The sequence below is a fragment of the Jaculus jaculus genome, chromosome 4 (assembly GCF_020740685.1).
Source record: "Jaculus jaculus isolate mJacJac1 chromosome 4, mJacJac1.mat.Y.cur, whole genome shotgun sequence".
Lineage (NCBI taxonomy): Eukaryota > Metazoa > Chordata > Mammalia > Rodentia > Dipodidae > Jaculus > Jaculus jaculus.
Genome location: NC_059105.1, coordinates 157,109,885 through 157,128,634, shown reverse-complemented (window position 1 = coordinate 157,128,634; position 18,750 = coordinate 157,109,885). Strand labels below are relative to the sequence as shown.

At 44.8% G+C, this 18,750-nt stretch overlaps 1 protein-coding gene across 3 annotated transcripts in view; it reads right to left on the bottom strand.

The window, feature by feature from the left end:
- Itgb5 (integrin subunit beta 5) overlaps positions 1-18,750 on the bottom strand; it is a 148,783-nt gene that overhangs the window by 98,230 nt on the left and 31,803 nt on the right. For all 3 annotated transcript variants that reach the window (XM_045147504.1, XM_045147502.1, XM_045147503.1), the window contains exon 4: positions 7,138-7,387. In XM_045147504.1, coding sequence (XP_045003439.1) covers positions 7,138-7,387 — 250 coding nt within the window. The remainder of the gene's footprint in view (positions 1-7,137; positions 7,388-18,750) is intronic.

Here is an 18,750-nt window from a genome sequence, read left to right as displayed (position 1 = left end):
AATCTCATATCCACCACCACACCTCAGGGCTGGACCCGAAGATCCCACTACTCCTCCAGCGTCAAATGAAGACCTGTGTGGATGGAAACCCAGCAGCTCCTCAAGAAGCCTCCGGCCGGATCAGGACTGCGGAGGCATCTGGCCACGTGGACTGAGCAGCTACAGGGTTCCTTGATTCTCAGGACTGTGACTGCTACTGGACTACTGTAAACTAATCCAATAAATTCCCTTTTTTTTTTTAAATTATTTATTTATTTATTTATTTGAGAGCGACAGACTCAGAAAGACAGATAGAGGTAGAGAGAGAATGGGCGCGCCAGGGCTTCCAGCCTCTGCAAACGAACTCCAGACGCGTGCGCCCCCTTGTGCATCTGGCTAACGTGGGACCTGGGGAACCGAGCCTCGAACCGGGGTCCTTAGGCTTCACAGGCCAGTGCTTAACCGCTAAGCCATCTCTCCAGCCCTAAATTCCCTTTTTAATATAATGCACTCCAGCAGTTCTGTTCCTCTAGAGAACTCTGACTAATACACTAGTGATCAGAGAACTCATGACTTTTATGGCGAAGGTACCCCTAACTGAGAAATGAACAGGAACTCCAGCCCCATTGTCAACAGTATTCAAACTGCTCTGTGAGAAGCCAGCACACCCAGGGCACGTGGTCTTCCATGGAAAACAGCCTCTGATGAAGATGAGCTAATGAAAACATTTCAAACCACATGAGAGACAAACCTCTCCCAAGGAGTGTCAGCAAACCCCACACTCAAGAAGCCATGATTCAGAGCACAGAAAAAACAGAATGACCTAAAAGTCTTGAAAACAAGGATATTTAAAACATTCGAAAAGAGGAAGGTAGCCAGGCGTGGTGGTGCGCGCCTTTAATCCCAGCACTCAGGAGGCAGAGGTAGGAGGATCACCGTGATTTTGAGGCCAGCCTGAGACTACATAGTGAATTCCAGATCAGCCTGGGCTACAGCAAGACCCTAAAAAAAAAGAAGGAAGAGCAGCCAAAAGCTAGACAGGACATTACTAGAAAAATTAAATTAAAAGTTAAAATAAACAAGCTGAGCCTGAGCGTAGTAGCACACACCTTTAATCCCAGCACTTGGGAGGCAGAGGTAGGAGGATTGCCATGAGCGCCAGGCCACCCTGAGACTACATAGTGAATCCCAGATCAGCCTGAGCTTACAGTGAGACCTTATCCCAAAGAACCAAAGAAATACAGTCATTGATGTTCAAAAATGAAACTGACAAATGATAAAGTGGGGAAAAAAATTCCCATTACATAGCTGACAGAAAAATAAATAAAAATTATGCAAGAGGGTTGAAGAGATGGCTTGGTAGTTATGGTGCTTGTCTGTGAAGCCTAAGGACCCAGGTTTGATACCCCAGGACCCATGTAAACCAGATGCACAAGGTAGCACATGGATCTGGAGTTCACTTGCACTGGCTGGAGGCCCTGGCACCCCCATTCTCTCTCCAGCTGCTTCTATCTCTCTCTCTCTCAAATAAATAAATAATATTTTTTAAAATTATGTGAGAACCTTCCAAGGCTCAGGGTCTATTGCAGAAGTGGCAGAAAGAATGTAAGAGCCAAAGGAAGGGTAGGACTCCTTACAACGTCCTCCCTCCAGACATAAAATGGCCTGGATATCCATGACCTCACAGTGCCTGATGCTACGTACACAAGAACATCATAATCAGAGGAAAAGATCATGACATCAAAATAAAAGAAAGACTGATTGAGACGGGGAGGGGATATGATGGAGAGCGGAGGTTCAAAGAGGAAAGTGGGGGGAGGGAGGGAATTACCATGGGATATTGTTTACAATCATGGAAGTTGTTAATAAAATAAATAAACTTAAAAAATTAAGAGATATGAAATTTTGGATGAAAAGCTCTGACACCCATTAATGTGTCCAAATGAAAATGGAGACAGCAAGAGACAATCTCAGGGACAAAAGTCACACTCTCTGAAGACATAAGAAGACCAAGTTCTGAGCAATGTAAATATGGTACCACCAACCTAGACACAGGGACAGAGTATGTCCAAAGCCACTAGAGGGAAGACAAAAAGAGACAAGCAGTGCCCTTCACACGAGCCTCCAAGATGCCAGAAAGCAGGGGAATAACACCATCAAGGTGGCAAGGGAATATACAGTGACCTTGTGGGAAAATACTCAAAAGGAAGAAAGGTAGAAATAATGAAGGATGAGGGCTGCAGAAATGGCTTAGCTGTTAAGGCGCTTCCCCTGTAAAGCCTAATGACCTGGGTTTGATTCTCCACTACCCATGTAAAGCCAGGTGCACAAGGTGGTGCATGCATCTGGAATTTGTCTTTAGTGGCTAGAGGCCCTGGCACACCCATTCATTCGTTCATTCATTCATTCTCTCTCTGCAAATAAATATTTGGGGAAAACAAAAGAAATAATGAAGCATGAAACGCATTAGCTCACTTGCTGATATTTTACATGATATTTTAACAGCTGTTCAATACCCAAGATGGAAATAATAAATCCTGTCAATGAGTATCATGACTCTTCCAAGAGCATGTATTCCTATTTCTCAGAACAGCAATTAAACAGCTTTTAAAAAAATTATTTTATTATTTATTTGAGAGAAATCGGCAGGTAGAGAGAGAGAAAGAGAGAATGGGCGCGCCAGGGCCTCCAGCCACTGCAAACAAACTCCAGATGGGTGCACCTCCTTGTGCATCTGGTTTATGTGGGTCCTAGCGAATCAAACCTGGGTCCTTTGGCTTTGCAGGCAAGCACCTTAACTGCTAAGTCATCTCTTCAGCCCCCCTCCGTTTTTGGTTTTTCAAGGTAAGGTCTCACTCTAGCCCAGGCTGACCTGGAATTCACTATGTAGTCTCAGGGTAACCCTGAATTCTCGGTGATCCTCCTACCTCTGCATCCCAAGTGCTGGGATTAGAGGCATGCACTACCATGCCCGGCTCTAGCTCTTTTTAAAATTTTTTTAAACTTATTTGAGAGAAAGGTACAGAGAAAATGGGTATGCCAGAGCTTCTAGCCACTGCAAACAAACTCTAGATGCATGTGTTACTTTGTGCATCTGGATTTATGAGGGTCCTCGGGGAATTGAACCTGGATCCTTTGGCTTTGCAGGCAAACACCTTAACTGCTAAGCCACCTCTCCAGCCCCTTAAACAGTTCTTTAATCTGGTGCTCATATTACTTTTTTTTTTCCCATGGCAGACTTAGCACTTCTTTTTTCATATTTGTTACTTCAGGTACATTCTACAAATCCAGAAAACTCAGTTCTTATTCTTTTTTTTTTTTCCCCAGTTTTTAATTTTTGCAGTGGTTATTCTTGGTCAATTCTTGCTTTCTGGATATTAGTAACTAATTCGTGGTGTCATTAAAACAGAAAAGCCAACGGAGCACGTGCAGTTCAGGCATGGAGCAGCTAGAGGCTTGGGCTGTTCTAACCAAGGCAGGGGGGACGCACCTCCAGGAAGATGTGGGATGCCACCTCTCCTGGACATGGGGACAGAAATCTCACAGAGTTGCAGTGTCTCTCCTTATCGTACCCAGCTTATGGAAGAGAGAGTTACAGGACTTGGTTCTGCTATTTCCTTCAAAATGCCCATTCTTCACTGGGTTTCCTGTTGTAGAAGAGCGATAACTGTGAATAATTTACTGTCTGCAACTGCTTCTGCCCCGGAGGGGTGAGCACAGGGGTCCTGAATACAAAATGTGTGATTGCCTTCAATATTAAGATGCTGAATAGCCATGCTGGTCCTTGATCCACTGCCAGTTTCTGATTCAGCACCTCCACTGGTGCAGACACACCCTGTCTGACTGGTGTTACAGCCCAATCAGGGCAGGACAAAAAGAGTCACTGCTCCAGATGAATCAGAGAAATGTTTTGTCTAGGATGCCATGGCTCCTGCTAAAGTAGCAAAATTTCAGCAAGAGGACCCTGGGCCTGGACAAGTTGAGAACAGTTGAAGAGGGCCTGAGAAACAGGCTGGAGAGATGGCTTAGTGGTTAAATGCTTGCCTGTGAAGCCTAAGGACCCCAGTTCGAGGCTCGATTCCCCAGGACCCACGTTAGCTGGATGCACAAGGGGGCGCACGCATCTGGAGTTCGTTTGCAGTGGCTGAAAGCCCTGGCGCACCCCATCTCTCTCTCTCTCTCTCTCTCTCTGTCATATATAAAAAAAACAAACAAACAAACAGGATTTACTAATCGTAATGCCAGTGACCACCTGTGACCTAGAGGAAGGCACAGCCAGCAAATGATGATACTTAGAACCTCTTCGTGGTTAACAATCCTACTGTATTTCAAAGTTCTTCCGGGGCTGGAGAGAGATGGCTTAGCGGTTAAGGCGCATGCCTGCAAAGCCCAAGGACCCAAGTTCGATTCTCCAGGTCCCACGTAAGCCAGATGCATATGGTGGTGTAAGTGCCTGGAGTTCTTTTGCAGTGGCTAGATGCCGTGATGTGACCATTCTCTCTCTCTCTCTGTAATAAATAAATAAATAAATAAAAGTAAATAAATCTTTTTTTTTTTTTTAAAGTTTTTCTGGGCGGAGACATGGCTTAGCAGTTAAAGCACATGCCTGTGAAGCCTAAGGACCCAGGTTCGATTCCCCAGGACCCACGTAAGCCAGAGGTACATGGTGGCGCATGTGTCTGGAGTTCATTTGCGGTGGCTGGAGGCCCTGACCTGCCCATTCTCTCTTTCTCTCCCTCTTTCTCTGTCAAATAAATAAATAAATAAAAATAAAATATTTTTTAAAAGACAGTGAAGCCTATAAGATGGAAAGGGTTAGGGGGCTGAATCCATGAACCACTGAGTGGAGGCAAGGTGTCCACTCATCAGAGACCTCACCAGATTTATACAAGCAAGAAATAAGTAAGCTTCTAGCAAGTTCGAGCCATTAGACACTTTGGATTTGTTTTGTTGGCATCAATTGGAAACTCCTGTTCTCTAATAACTTGTACAATACTTTCCAATTCAGGTACCTGACCTACACTGAAAAACTTCACACATTTTAAAACACAGGGAACTGGACAAGACAGCACATGCCTACAGTTCCAGCATTTGAGAGGCAGAGGCAAATGGATTACTGCAAGTCTGAGGTGTTCCCAACTTTCTCTCTCTCTCTCTGTCTCTCTCTGCCTCATTCTATCTCAAATAAATAATTAAAAAAAAACAAAAACCATGGGCTGGAGAGATGGCTTAGCGGTTAAGCGCTTGCCTGTGAAGCCTAAGGACCCCGGTTCGAGGCTCGGTTCCCCAGGTCCCACGTTAGCCAGATGCACAAGGGGGCGCACGCGTCTGGAGTTCGTTTGCAGAGGCTGGAAGCCCTGGCGCGCCCATTCTCTCTCTCTCCCTCTGTCTTTCTCTCTGTGTCTGTCACTTTCAAATAAATAAATAAATTAAATTAAATAAAAAAAACCATGTATACATGAATAAATAAAAGATATACAATTTTCATTTAGTTTTCAAGGTAAATTACAGTTGTTTATAGAAACAAAGACAATTTTTAAATTATATTTTTAATTTTTGATCATCTTATTTACTTATGAGAGAGAGAGAAAGAATGGGCATGGCCGGGCCTCTAGCCAATGCAAATGAACTCCAGACATAAGCACCTCTATGTGCATCTGGCTTATGTGACTTCTGAGGAGTTGAACCTGGGTCCTTAGACTTTGTAGAAAAGCACCTTAACCACTAAGCCACCTCTCCAGCCCTATTTTTTTTTTAATTAAAAAAATTTTAAGCTGGGAAATGGAACCAGCCTAGATGTCCCTCAACTGATGAGTGGATAATGAAGATGTGGCACATTTATACAATGGAGTTCTACTCAGCGGTAAAGAAAAATGAAGTTATGAAATTTGCAGAAAAATGGATGGACCTGGAAAGGATTATACTAAGTGAGGTAACCCAGGCCCAGAAAGCCAAGCGCCACATGTTCTCTCTCATATGTGGATCCTAGCTACAGATGAGTGGGCTTCTGCGTGAGAAGGAAAATACTTGGTAGCAGAGGCCAGTAAGTTAAAAAGGAGACATAAAGGGAAGAGAAAGGAAGGGAGGAGGGTACTTAATAGGTTGATATTGCATATATGTAAGTACAATGATTGTGATGGGGAGGAAATATTATGGAGAATGGAATTTCAAAGGAGAAAGTGTGAGGGGGAGGGAATTAACATGGGATTTTTTTTTATAATCATGGAAAATGCTAATAAAAATTAAAAAATATTTTTAAAAAATTTTAATCATTTTTACTTATTTATTTATTAGAGACAGAGGAACGGAGGAAAAGACAGACCACTGCAAAGCAACTTTAGATGTATGTGCCACGATGTGCATCTGGCTAATGTGGGACCTGGAGAATCAAACCTGGGTCCTTAGGCTTTGCAGGCAAGCGCCTTAACCACTACAAACTCCAGACGCATCACCACCTTGTGCGCATGTGTGACCATGTATGCGTGTGTCACCTTGTACATCTGGCTTACATGGGTTCTGGCAAGTTGAACCCGGGTCTTTTAAGCTTCACAGGGAAGCACCTTAAACTAAGCCATTTCTCCAGCCCCCAAGGGCAATTTTTTAAAATTCGGTTAGCTCCAAGTATTCCAGTTACTACTGGTAAGGTAAAGAGTACAAGTCCTCCAATCTGGTCGAGCACCCTCAGAGGACATTCTCTAAATCTTATTAATATAAGAAAACAGGGGCTGGAGGTACGGCTTAGTGGTTAAGGTGTTTGCTTGCAAAGCCAAAGGACCCAGGTTCGATTCCCCAGTACCCACATTAGCCTGATGCACAAGGGGGGCACACGCATCTGGAGTTCATTTGCAATGGCTGGAGGCCCTGGAGCGCCCATTCTCTCTCACTCACTCCCTCTTTCTCTGTCAAATAAACAAATAAATAAAAGATAGAAAAAAAAAACAGCAGGCATGAGAGAAGTGTGCTATGATCATTACGCCTTTATGCAACCCTGTGATATTTGTCTTCACAAGCAGGATAAGGACAGAACATGGCCATCATTAGTTAAGTTAAACGCCTAAGCCTGGTCACTCCCGACTGTTCTTCCTCTGGGCTCAGGTTTCCCATTATTCCTGCCCCCAGCATGCAAGCACCCCAACAGAAGTACAGCCGGCCACTTACCCGATACACGGATTGGTCTGGTACCTCGGCGCAGTGTAGGAGAAAGGAGAGATGTCCTTGTCAACAAAAGAGCCAAACCCCAATCGGAAGTTGCTGGTGAGCTTCCTCATCTCCTCGGCGAGCTTGGTGCCCAGGTTCCGGATGCTGTCCAAGTCGTCCTTCATGGAGAGAGAGAGGTCCATCAGGTAGTACAAGTCCACAGGGTAGTCCTCCACCTGGCGCACCTGCAGCTGGAAGGTGGTCTGGTCGCCTGTGCCAACAGAGAGTCGTCCACATTAGAGACCATGGGACCTGCTGCGAGAGGTGGCCCTTGCTTTGGAGGGTTTACTGCTCCAAGTCAGAGGAAAACGCAGGGATAATGATCCTTAAAGCAGCGCATCATTTCTGAAAACAAATCACCGGGCTGCAGAGATGGCTTAGTAGTTAAGGCGCTTGCCTGTGAAGCCTGAGAACCCAGGTTCGATTCCCCAGATCCCATGTAAGCCAGATGCTTCTCTGAGACATGGCTAGGGCCAAGCAGGTATGGACCCCTTGGGTGAAAGCAAGGCCACCTTGGCTGTTGCACCTTCCAACACAAAGGACATACCCAAACTTAAGCCGGGCGTGGTGACGCACGCCTTTAATCCCAGCACTCGGGAGGCAGAGGGAGGAGGATCGCCGTGAGTTCAAGGCCACCCCGAGACTCCATAGTGAATTCCAGGTCAGCCTGGGCTAGAGTGAGACCCTACCTCGAAAAACCAAAAAAAGGGCTGGAGAGATGGCTTAGCGGTTAAGCGCTTGCCTGTGAAGCCTAAGGACCCCGGTTCAAGGCTTGGTTCCCCAGGTCCCACGTTAGCCAGATGCACAGGGGGCGCACGTGTCTGGGGTTCGTTTGCAGAGGCTGGAAGCCCTGGCGCGCCCATTCTCTCTCTTTCCCTCTCTCTGTCTTTCTCTCTGTGTCTGTCGCTCTCAAATAAATAAATAAATAAATAAATAATTTAAAAAAAAAAAAGAAAAGAAAAAAGAATATACCCAAACTTTAGATGCCCAAGGGCAGTTCTGCTCTGGAATGAATAGGACGTCTGGGCTCCTAAGCAGACTGAGTTAAAAGATAGGGATTGGACCTTAAAGTCAGTGCCAGGTGATTTGTTTTTATGTTTTTTCTTTTTCTCATAAAAAGGGCAGGAAAGTTGCACTTGCTAGAAATCAAAGATGATCTAATTTCTTTAAATATTTTATTAATTTATTTATTTGAGAGAGATAGATCTTTTTAAAATAAATAAAATCGTTTTTAAAAGATTTTATTTATTTGTTTATGACAGTCAGAGGGAGAGAGAGGGAGACAGTGAGAATGGGCGTGCTAGGGCTTCTAGTCACTGCAAACGAACTCCAGATGCATGTGTCACTATGAGCATCTGGCTTATGTCGGACCTGGAGAATCAAACCTGGGTCCTTAGGCTTCTCAAGCATGTGCCTTAACCGCTAAGCCATCTCCCCAGCCCGAAGCCTTGAATCTTATATGACTAGCTGATTTTCCCACAAGGTAACGCTTTCTTGTCCCAGCAGGCCAGAGAACTCATCTTCCATTTTTCTTCCCTCCCACAGCAAACAAGCATATTGCATACACTAAAACAGGAAGAATCCAGTGAGCAAAAGATTTATCTGGGCTGGAGAGATGGCTTAGCAGTTAAGACACTTGACTGCAATCTAAGGACCCAGGTTCGATTCCCCAGAACCCACGTAAACCAGACATACAAGGTGGCAAATGCATGTGGAGTTTGTTTGCGGTGGCTGGAGACCTTGGTGTGCCCGTCCTTCCTCATTCATCCGCTTCCTTCTCTCTCTTAAATACGTAAATAAAATAAATTTTAAAATTATTTAATTGATTGATTTATTTGAGAGAGAGGAAGAGGCAGAGAGAAAGAGAATGGGTACACCAGGACCTCCAGCCACTGCAAACCAACTCCAGATACAATGTACCACCACCTTGTGCATTTGGCTTACATGGGTCCTAGGGAATCAAACTAGGGTACTTAGGCTTCGCAGGCAAACACCTTAACCACTAAGCCATTTCCCCAGCCCTGAGATAATTTTTTTAAAAAAAGATTTAACTAAATAAAGCTCCAGCTCTATCCTTTAAGTAGGAATGCAACTTGAGCCCGTCTCAGAGCATCAATCGAGGCTGGGATGTGTTCCAGGAAGAGGGTTCTATAGGGATAAAGGCTTGCACAAAAGACGTAGGATTTTAACAGTTCAATCTGAAGCCACAGTCTTCCTGACTTGCTTTAGCACGCATTGTTCTGACTGACCCAAGACTGATGTAGCTTGAGTTGCCTGTTGGTGCAAGCCTATTTTTAAAAACCGTCAGAGTCTGACTCAAGCAGAAAAATGTTCGAGATTTCTTCCAGAACGAATTCCAAACTGCTACACTGTGTCTCTGGCTCCCATCAGATATAGACTGAGCAGGGCCCTCCATGGAGCCCTTCAGATATCTGTCACAGTTGTGGCAGGGTGGAAAGGAGGAAGTAGGCAGAGGAAGGCTATCCTTCCCTCAGTCTTTGTCTGGACAGACAGACCCCAAATGGACAGATGCAGCTATTTCATCTCCTCTGTGGAACCCTGTGACCTCTTGTACTTTCTGATGACTGACTGAAGTCGCACTGGGCTTAGAAATGGAAGAGCTGGGGCTGGAGAGATGGCTCAGCGGTTAAGGCATTTGGCTGTGAAGCTGAAGGACCCAGGTTCAATTCCCCAGGACCCACGTAAGCCAGATAGCACATGCATCTGGAATTCACTTACAGCAGCTGAATGCGCTGGTGTACCCATTCTCTCTCTCTCTCTCAAATAAATAAAATAAGATAAAATAAATAATAATAATAATAATAAAGAAGGAAGCCAGGTATGGTGGCACACACCTTTAATCCCAGCACTCGGGAGGCAGAGGTAGGAGGATCGCCATGAGTTTGAGGCCACCCTGAGACTACACAGTGAATTCCAGGTCAGCCCTGAGCTAGAGTGAGATCCTACCTTGAAAAAAAAGAAAAGAAAAGAAATGGGAAAGCTGGGTTTGAATTCAGGCCTGGGCAACAAGGACTCAGTAGCTTTCAAACTCCTTTTACCTTACAGTTCAGCTCTGTTTCAGTAAAGTGGAGATGGTAATAATTACGATGAGGATTAAAATCAATAGTGTACATGAACACCACACTCATACTCCCGCATAAGGAAATCTCTGGCTTCAATTCTCCAAAAAGGTAAAAATTCAAAGCAATTTTGCATTAAAGCAATTTCCCCTGGGGATAAAAAGTGCTAGAAAATTCTGTCAGGAATGAGAGTTTAAATGGCTATAGCCTTGGGCATATAACTTCAAATCAAAATTTTCTAGCTATGCGGGCAAAGAAGTAAGATAATCTATAAATAGCTCTGCTAAGAAGGCGACGATGGGAAATAAGAAGGCGACATTAAATTCTAAGAGAAACTGATCACTAAGAGACCACACATAAGGAGATGGCTCAGCGCATAAGGTACTTGCTTTACAACTCTTGAGTGCCTTAGTTCCGATCCCTGGACCCCATGTAGGAATTGGAGACAAAAGAATTTCCCAGAAGCTCACGAATGGGGTGCTGAACAAGAGACCCTGCCTCTGATGAGGTGGAGGGAGGGACTGATCCAAAAGTTGTTATCGTTCCCCATACGCACCCTGCAGTACACATGTGTACACACGTAATTACCAAATATTTTTTGGTTTGTTTTTTCGAGTCAAGGTTCCACTCTAGCCCAGGCTGACCGGGAATTCACTCTGTAGTCTCAGGGTGGCTTTGAACTCACGGTGATCCTCCTACCTCTGCCTCCCGAGGGCTGGGATTAAAGGCGTGCGTCACCACGCCCGGCCAATAATTTTTTTTATAAAAGAAAGCACGTGTGGACACCTCTTCCCTTAGGAAGGTTGCAAATACTAAAAGGAAGTATTTCTCCCGGGATGAGAGAGAAAGCTTAGGCTCATCCAAGCTCTTTACCATCCCTTATATGCTTGATTTTACACGCCACACACTCCCACGCGGGGCTAGGCAGTAAGGGAAGGTTCTGTTGTCATCACTTGCTCAATTCTCAGCATAGCCATCAAGCCCCCCAGCTGCCCAGCAAAGGAGGCCTCCCTTGTCAGCAGACTGAGTCAACAGCACCACAGCCATATGTAGCAGAGTAAATTGGCCGGGCACGTTTCTCATCTTTGGGTACACTCTGCTCAGATCCCCATCCTCCCTTCCACCCTTGCCCAGCCGGCTGCTACCTGGCACCACGTGAAACTTTAAACCGGCAGCCTCCGCGTTCAAGGTACCAGCGCCGCCATCCCGGGCCACATGCCCGGATTTGCTGTCCCCTGCAGCTTCCCTCTCCAAATAGGAGCGGTTCCATTTAATTTCCACTTCGCGACCAGCGGCAAGTTCAGACAGACACGCTCAAGCAAGCTCCAAAGGGAAGCGGATCACCTGCACCTGGGGGATGGGGGGGATAAGCCCCCCTGCAACCCCAGGCCACCCTCATAACCTGGGTGTGGGCACAGAACTCCTGTCATCACTTGGCTCTTAAGTACAGGGTCTCCTTTGTAATCAAGCACCAAGTAGCAATCTGCCTGCAAGGTATTTTGTTTTTAACACCTTCTTCTCTCCCGGCCTCCCTTTAATAAAGAGAGAAAAGCTCGCTCTTTTCCTTAGGGACATATATCAGATGACAGCAAGCGGTGAGTAGAGAATTCCAGTGAGAACTTTTAAGATTGACTCGGGTTCCTGTGTTAAGAAAGAGAATAATCTTAATAAAAGATTCTGGCTGCCAGGAGTGGTGGTGCACTCAGGAGGCGGAGGTAGGAATATTGCCGTGAGTTCGAGGCCACCCTGAGACTACATAGTGAATTCCAGGTCAGCCTGGGCTAGAGTGAGACCCTACCTCAAAAAAATTAAAAAAAAAAAAAGAAAGGGGGGGGGGAGCTGGAGAAATGGATTTGTGGTTAAGGCGTTTGCCTGCAAAACCAAAGGACCCAGGTTTGATTCCCCAGGACCCATGTAAGCCAGATGCACATGGTGATGCATGTATCTGGAGTTCATTTGCAGTGGCTGGAGGCCCTGGCTTGCCCATTTTGTCTATGTCTGCCTCTCACTCTCTGCTTCTTTCTCTCTCTAATAAATAAAATAGCAAAAAAAAAAAAAAAAAAAAAAAAAAAAAAAAAAACTGGCCATCCCCAAATTAACGTGAGTGGCTTTTTTGAATTCCCCAGAATTACTTTTCTGAGCCGGAAGTTGAAGCAAAGGAAGGAAAAGCAGAAATCATCTGTGTGGTGCAGGACCAGAGAAGCATGGGGAATTAGGGCCCGGTGGGGGGGGGATGCCCCTCGTGAGACAACCCCACCACTCCGTTCAGTATGGCAGAAGGCAACTCATCGTCTGGAATGAAATCCAGACCTAGGACCAGTGAATCACCTCTCTGGTCTAGATCAGGCTTCTGGGCTGCATCGCACCCTGCCCAGCCTCAGAATCCTTCCTCTTGAAAGGAGCCATAAAGGCAGTCACCCGAAGACAAGGTGGCCCCTGTGTGTCTGCTTCTAAGCACTAGGCTCTACATGGCTAGATTTAAAATAGCCCCATATCTGCCCATCGCCATGCCCCTTTTTACGTTAGTAAGCACATGTAATGTTACTGAAGGGGCAATCGCTATGCCAGTAACTAACTGGCACCTCCAAGCGAACAAAGTAGGACAGGGGAAGAAGCCCCTTCAATAGAGACAGGCAGGAAACCCTTACCAATCCCCAGTAGCTTAGTTTAGTTACAGCTCCTGCTCCAGCAAACATACTTTGACACATTGTATGTTATCACTGGGGACAGCTGAGGACACAAGAAAAATAACTATATGATTTTTGTAACTTCTTATGACTCTAAAATTATTTCAAGAGAAAAGTTTAAAGATTAGGGCTGGAGAGATGGCTTAGCGGTTAAGCGCTTGCCTGTGAAGCCTAAGGACCCCGGTTCGAGGCTCGGTTCCCCAGGTCCCACGTTAGCCAGATGCACAAGGGGGCGCACGCGTCTGGAGTTCGTTTGCAGAGGCTGGAAGCCCTGGCGCGCCCATTCTCTCTCTCTCCCTCTGTCTTTCTCTCTGTGTCTATCGCTCTCAAATAAATAAATAAATAAAATAAAATAAAAAGTTTAAAGATTAAAAAAAAAAACTGGCAGCTAGTGACCAAGGGTTGTTTTTTTAAAAAGCTAAACGATTGAGGTAATTAACTCAAATAAGTCCTTGCTAGCTGCATCCTCCTCCCCGTTTCAAAATTATCTCCAGCTTTTGATCTTCTCAATAAGTTTGACTTTAAAATTTATGTTCTTTCTTAAAGATTTTTAGGTCTTTTGTTAAGGACTTTAAAAAAATTCCTATCCTGCCGTACAGTTTCCAGTATTGAAATAAAATGGAAAACATGATCTTGTGTTTATACAAAACCTGGCTTAAAGTTTGGCAGTTCTTCAAAAAGTTAAACATAGAATTACGACATGATCCAGCAATCCTACTCCTAGCCATAGACCCAAACTTATTGAAAACATATGTCCCCATAAAAACTTGCACATGAATGTCCAAAATTGCTCCAAAGTGGAAACAGCCTGACCATCACTAAAAGTATGGCAGAACCACAAATACACAATGAAATATTATTTGGCCAGAAAAAGGTTGACGTAGTGGGACTGAGGCAGGAGGATCACAAGTTCTAAACCAACCTTGATGACATAGTGAGATGCGGCTCAAAAATAAATAAATGGGCTGGAGGGATGGTCTAGCAGTTAATGCACTTGCCTGCAAAGCCAAAGGACCCAGGTTCGATTCCCCAGGACCCACGTAAGCCAAATGCACAAGGTGGCGCGTGTATCTGGAGTTCATTTGCAGAGGCTAGAGGCCTTGGTTCACCCATTCTCTCTCTCTTTCATTCTGTTTCAAATAGGCAAATAAATAAAATACTTTTTAAAACATAAAAATAAATAAACACACTGGAGAGATGGCTTAGTGGTGAAGACACTTGCCTGCAAAGAAAGGACCCAAGTTTGATTCCCTAGGGCCCACATAAGCCAGATGCACAAAGTGGCGCATGTGTCTAGAGTTTGTTTGCAGTGGTTAGAGTCTGCAGAGTCCCCATTTTCTTTCCCTCTCTAGGTCTCTCTCAAAAATATTAAAAAATAAGTAAATGGAAATAAAAAGAATGAGGTACACTTTACTACATGGATAAATAAATGGCTATAGTATACAACTGACAGAAATGTTTAGCAAAAGTCAGAGGCAGGGACCAACTGGGAGGACAGAATTGGTAAAATATACAGTAACTGGTAGTGAACGAGGGGGTGTGGGAAGTAATAAAAAGTAAGGGTGGTTACACAACCTTGCAAATATACTTAAAATGACTGAACACTCAAAATATAAATTTAATGATATGTGAATTACATCTCAATTTGAAAAGAGTTTAAAAATCCCACTTAAAGGGGCTGGGGCGATGGTTCAGTTACTAAGGTGCTTGACACCATGCACAAGGACCTGAGTTTGGATGTACATTTATGTTTTTAAAATGCCAGTTACACAGCACATGCTATAATTCCAGCACTGGGGATGCAGTACTGGAGGATGGTTAGTCTAGCTGAACAGTAAGCTCTGAGGTCACTGAGAGACCAGGTCACTGAAGAAGACACCCCACATCGATTTCTAGCCTCCGTGTTCTCTCTCTCTCTCTCTCTCTCTCTCTATCTCTCTCTCTCTCTCTCTCTCTCTCTCTCTCTCACACACACACACACACACACACACACACTCACGTGCATGACATACATACACAAGACTTCAAGCCTAAAATCCCACCTAAAGAATAAAGAAGGAAGGCAGGAGAGATGGCTTAGCAGTTAAGGCATTTGCCTGCAAAGCCAAAGGACCCAGGTTCGAATCCCCACGACCTACATAAGCCAGAAGCACAAGGGGCGCATGCATTTGGGGTTCATCTGCAGTGGCTGGAGGCCCTGGCTTGCCCATTCTCACTCTCTGTCTCTTTTCTCTCTCTCTCTCACTCTCTGCTTACAAATAAACAAATGAAATTTAAAAATAAAAATAAGCAAACAATAAAGAAGGAAATATCTTTCCCTCTTCTTTTACTATTGGCCCTCCTCTCTTCTCCTTCAGACTTATCCTGGAGCCATAACTTCCCCCTAATGAAGCCTCTTTCATGTTTTGCTGAGGCAAGTGTTATATTTCACTCAATAAATACCTATCATGAGGTATGAGGGGTGGAGCTAGGGAGAAACATAAAAGCATTTCTAAAACCATATAATAGAAAAACTAAGCCCACATACCTCACAGCCCTCCTCAGCGCTGGAGGGAATTTCCCAGAGACAAGTTTGCACTTGGTAAATTGAGATTTTTGAAAACTGCAGCGTACCACTCCCTCTTCTCCCAAGTAAAATGGATTTGCCTGCACTTCTCCTTGTACCCAAACTGTTATTTTCAAAACCTTCAGAGGCATTGTTGGTTTCAAGGATTTCTAGATTTAGGAACATGCTCACAATGGTTCTAGTTCTAGACTTTAGAAATCCCTGGTTTTTAAAACTATTTTATTTTTATTTATTTATTTGACAGAGAAAGAGGAAGAGAGAGGGAGAGAATGGGCACACCTGGGCTTCTAGCCACTGCAAACGAGCTCCAAATGCGTGCATCCTCTTGTGCATCTGACTAGCTTGGGTTCTGGGGAATTGAACCTGGGTCTTTTGGCTTTGCAGGCAAGTGCCTTACCTGCTAAGCCATCCCTCCAGCCCCAGAAATTCCTATTTTCATCAGCTTTCTCCCTTCATCTCAACAGACCAAAGCATCCCCAAGGTTCAGATGTGTCTTCACAAGTCAATCAGTCACCATCACCTTGACCGCCTAGCAGCGAGCCTTCCCTTGGACGGACCTGCACTCAGCGCTCACACCGTTTCAACCCAGGACCCTGCTTCCATTTCTTTCCCAATGCTGGAAAGTGAACTGTCGTGGTTCAACAGGATGAGTCCCAGATTCAGTAGCTGAGGCTTCTCTGTCCAAGAGGACCTACAATGCCCTGCCTGTATTTCTCAGTTTCAAGACTAAAACAGACTAAATATTTCTTCAATGCATGCCTCAGAGCTCATCCATGCACACAGCCATGAAATAAGAATGGCTACCAACAGGTGCAATAATGGCAGGATTGTTATGGGGGAAACCAACTACCCTCTAATTGGACTGGAGGCCCGCTCCATGGGAAGCAATACATCCCTGATACTGAAAGCCCCAGGGGGTGTAACGTCTGCTGCCGTCTGGCTAAAAGCATATACTATGCTCACCAAACTGCCCAGTAAGCACTTCTCTTAATGTTCATACCCTTATATTAATGTTACTCTCACTTTTGGCTAGAGAAACTTCTCTTTTCAGATGGCAGTGACCTTGTGATGACTCAGAAGGCACCATGGTGCTGAGAAAAAGTGACAGTGGAGTGCTCAGCACTGAAACATCTCTATCACACGTTCCAAGGCTCAGGGGTCCATTGTGGAAGAGGTGGCGGAAAGAATGTAAGAGCCAAAGGAAGGGTAGGACTCCTTACAACGTGCTCCCCACAGACACAAAATGGCCTGGATATCCATGACCTCACAGTGCCTGACGCTACCTACACAAGACCATCATAATAGGAAGAAAAGATCATGACATCAAAACAAAAGAGAGACTGATTGAGATGGGGAGGGGATATGATAGAGAGTGAGTTCCAAAGGGAAAAGTGGGGGGAGGGAATTACCTTGGATATTGTTTACAATTATGAAAGTTGTCGGGCTGGAGAGATGGCTTAGCAGTTAAGCGCTTGCCTGTGAAGCCTAAGGACCCCGGTTCGAGGCTCGGTTCCCCAGGTCCCACGTTAGCCAGATGCACAAGGGGGCACACGCGTCTGGAGTTTGTTTGCAGAGGCTGGAAGCCCTGGCGTGCCCATTCTCTCTCTCTCCCTCTATCTGTCTTTCTCTCTGTGTCTATCGCTCTCAAATAAATAAATAAAAAATTAAAAAAAAAAAAAAGAAAGTTGTCAATCAAAAAAAGAAAGAAAGAAATGTATTTTCTAGTGGGTTTGAGATGACATAACAGTCCTGAAAATAATCATGATGAACTGACTATACACTTAAAGGAGGTAAAAAAAAAAAAAAAAAAAAAAAGAAGAAGAAGACTGGATGGATTGGAGAGATGGCTTAGCTGTTAAGGCACTTGCCTGAGAAGCCTAAAGACCCAGGTTTAATTGCTCAGTACACAAGTAAGCCAGATGCACAGGGTGGCAAACGCATCTGGAGTTTGTTTGCAGTGGCTAGAGTCCCTGGCACGCCCATTCTCTCTCTGTCTGTCTCTCTTTTATCTCTCTCTGCTTGCAAATGAGTAAATAAATAAAATAAAAAATAAAAATTCAGGGCTGGAGAGATGGCTTAGCGGTTAAGCGCTTGCCTGTGAAGCCTAAGGACCCCGGTTCGAGGCTCGGTTCCCCAGGTCCCACGTTAGCCAGATGCACAAGGGGGCGCAGGCGTCTGGAGTTCGTTTGCAGAGGCTGGAAGCCCTGGTACGCCCATTCCCTCTCTCTCCCTCTATCTGTCTTTCTCTCTGTGTCTGTTGCTCTCAAATAAGTAAATAAATAAAATTTTAAAAAAAAAGGAAAAAAAATTCAAACCAGGCATGGTGGCTCACACCTTTAATCCCAGCACTCGGGAGGCAGAGGCAGGAGGATTGTCATGAGTTTGAAGCCATCTGGAGATTACATAGTGAATTCCAGGTCAGCCTGGACTAGAATAAAACCCTACCTCGAAAAACCAAAATAAATAAACAAATTTTAAGAAAATAAAAATTTAGGGCTGGAGAGATGGCTTAGTGGTTAAAGCGTTTGGATGCAAAGCCAAAGGACCCAGGTTCGACTCCCCAGGAGCCATGTAAGCCAGATGCACAAGGGGGTGTACGCATCTGTAGTTCATCTGCAGTGGCTGGAGGCCCTGGCGCGCCCATTCTCTCTCTCTACCTGCCTATTTCTGTATCTCTCTCTCAAATAAATAAACATTTTAAAAATAAAATAAAGAATTAGAAAGAAAAAAGAAAAGAGGGAGCGATAAGCCAGCCATTAAAGTGTGTTTGCCACAATAAGCAAGACAGTCTGAGCCTGGGTCCCGAGCACCCCATGTGAAAGCTAGGTGTGGGTGGGGTGGGGTGGCAGGCACGTATAATCCCAGCACTGGGAAAGAAGACACAGAAGTATCCCTGGGGTTTGCTCACTGGCTTGCCCAGCAAAATTGGTGAATTCTAGGCTCCATGAGAGACCCTGTCAAAAAGTTGAATGAGAGCTAGAGGGATGGCTTAGCAGTTAAGGCTTTTGACTGCAAAGCCAAAGGCACCCAGGTTCAATTCCCCAAGACCCACGTTAGCTAGGTGTACAAGGTGGCGCATGCATCTGGAGATCGTTTGCACTGGCCAGAGGCCCTGGAGTGCCCGTTCTCCCTCTCTCTGTCAAATAAATAAATAGAACTAACATATATAAAAAAAAAATTTTTTAAACAGTATTTTTATTTTATTTATTTATTTATTTATTTATTTATTTGAGAGCGACAG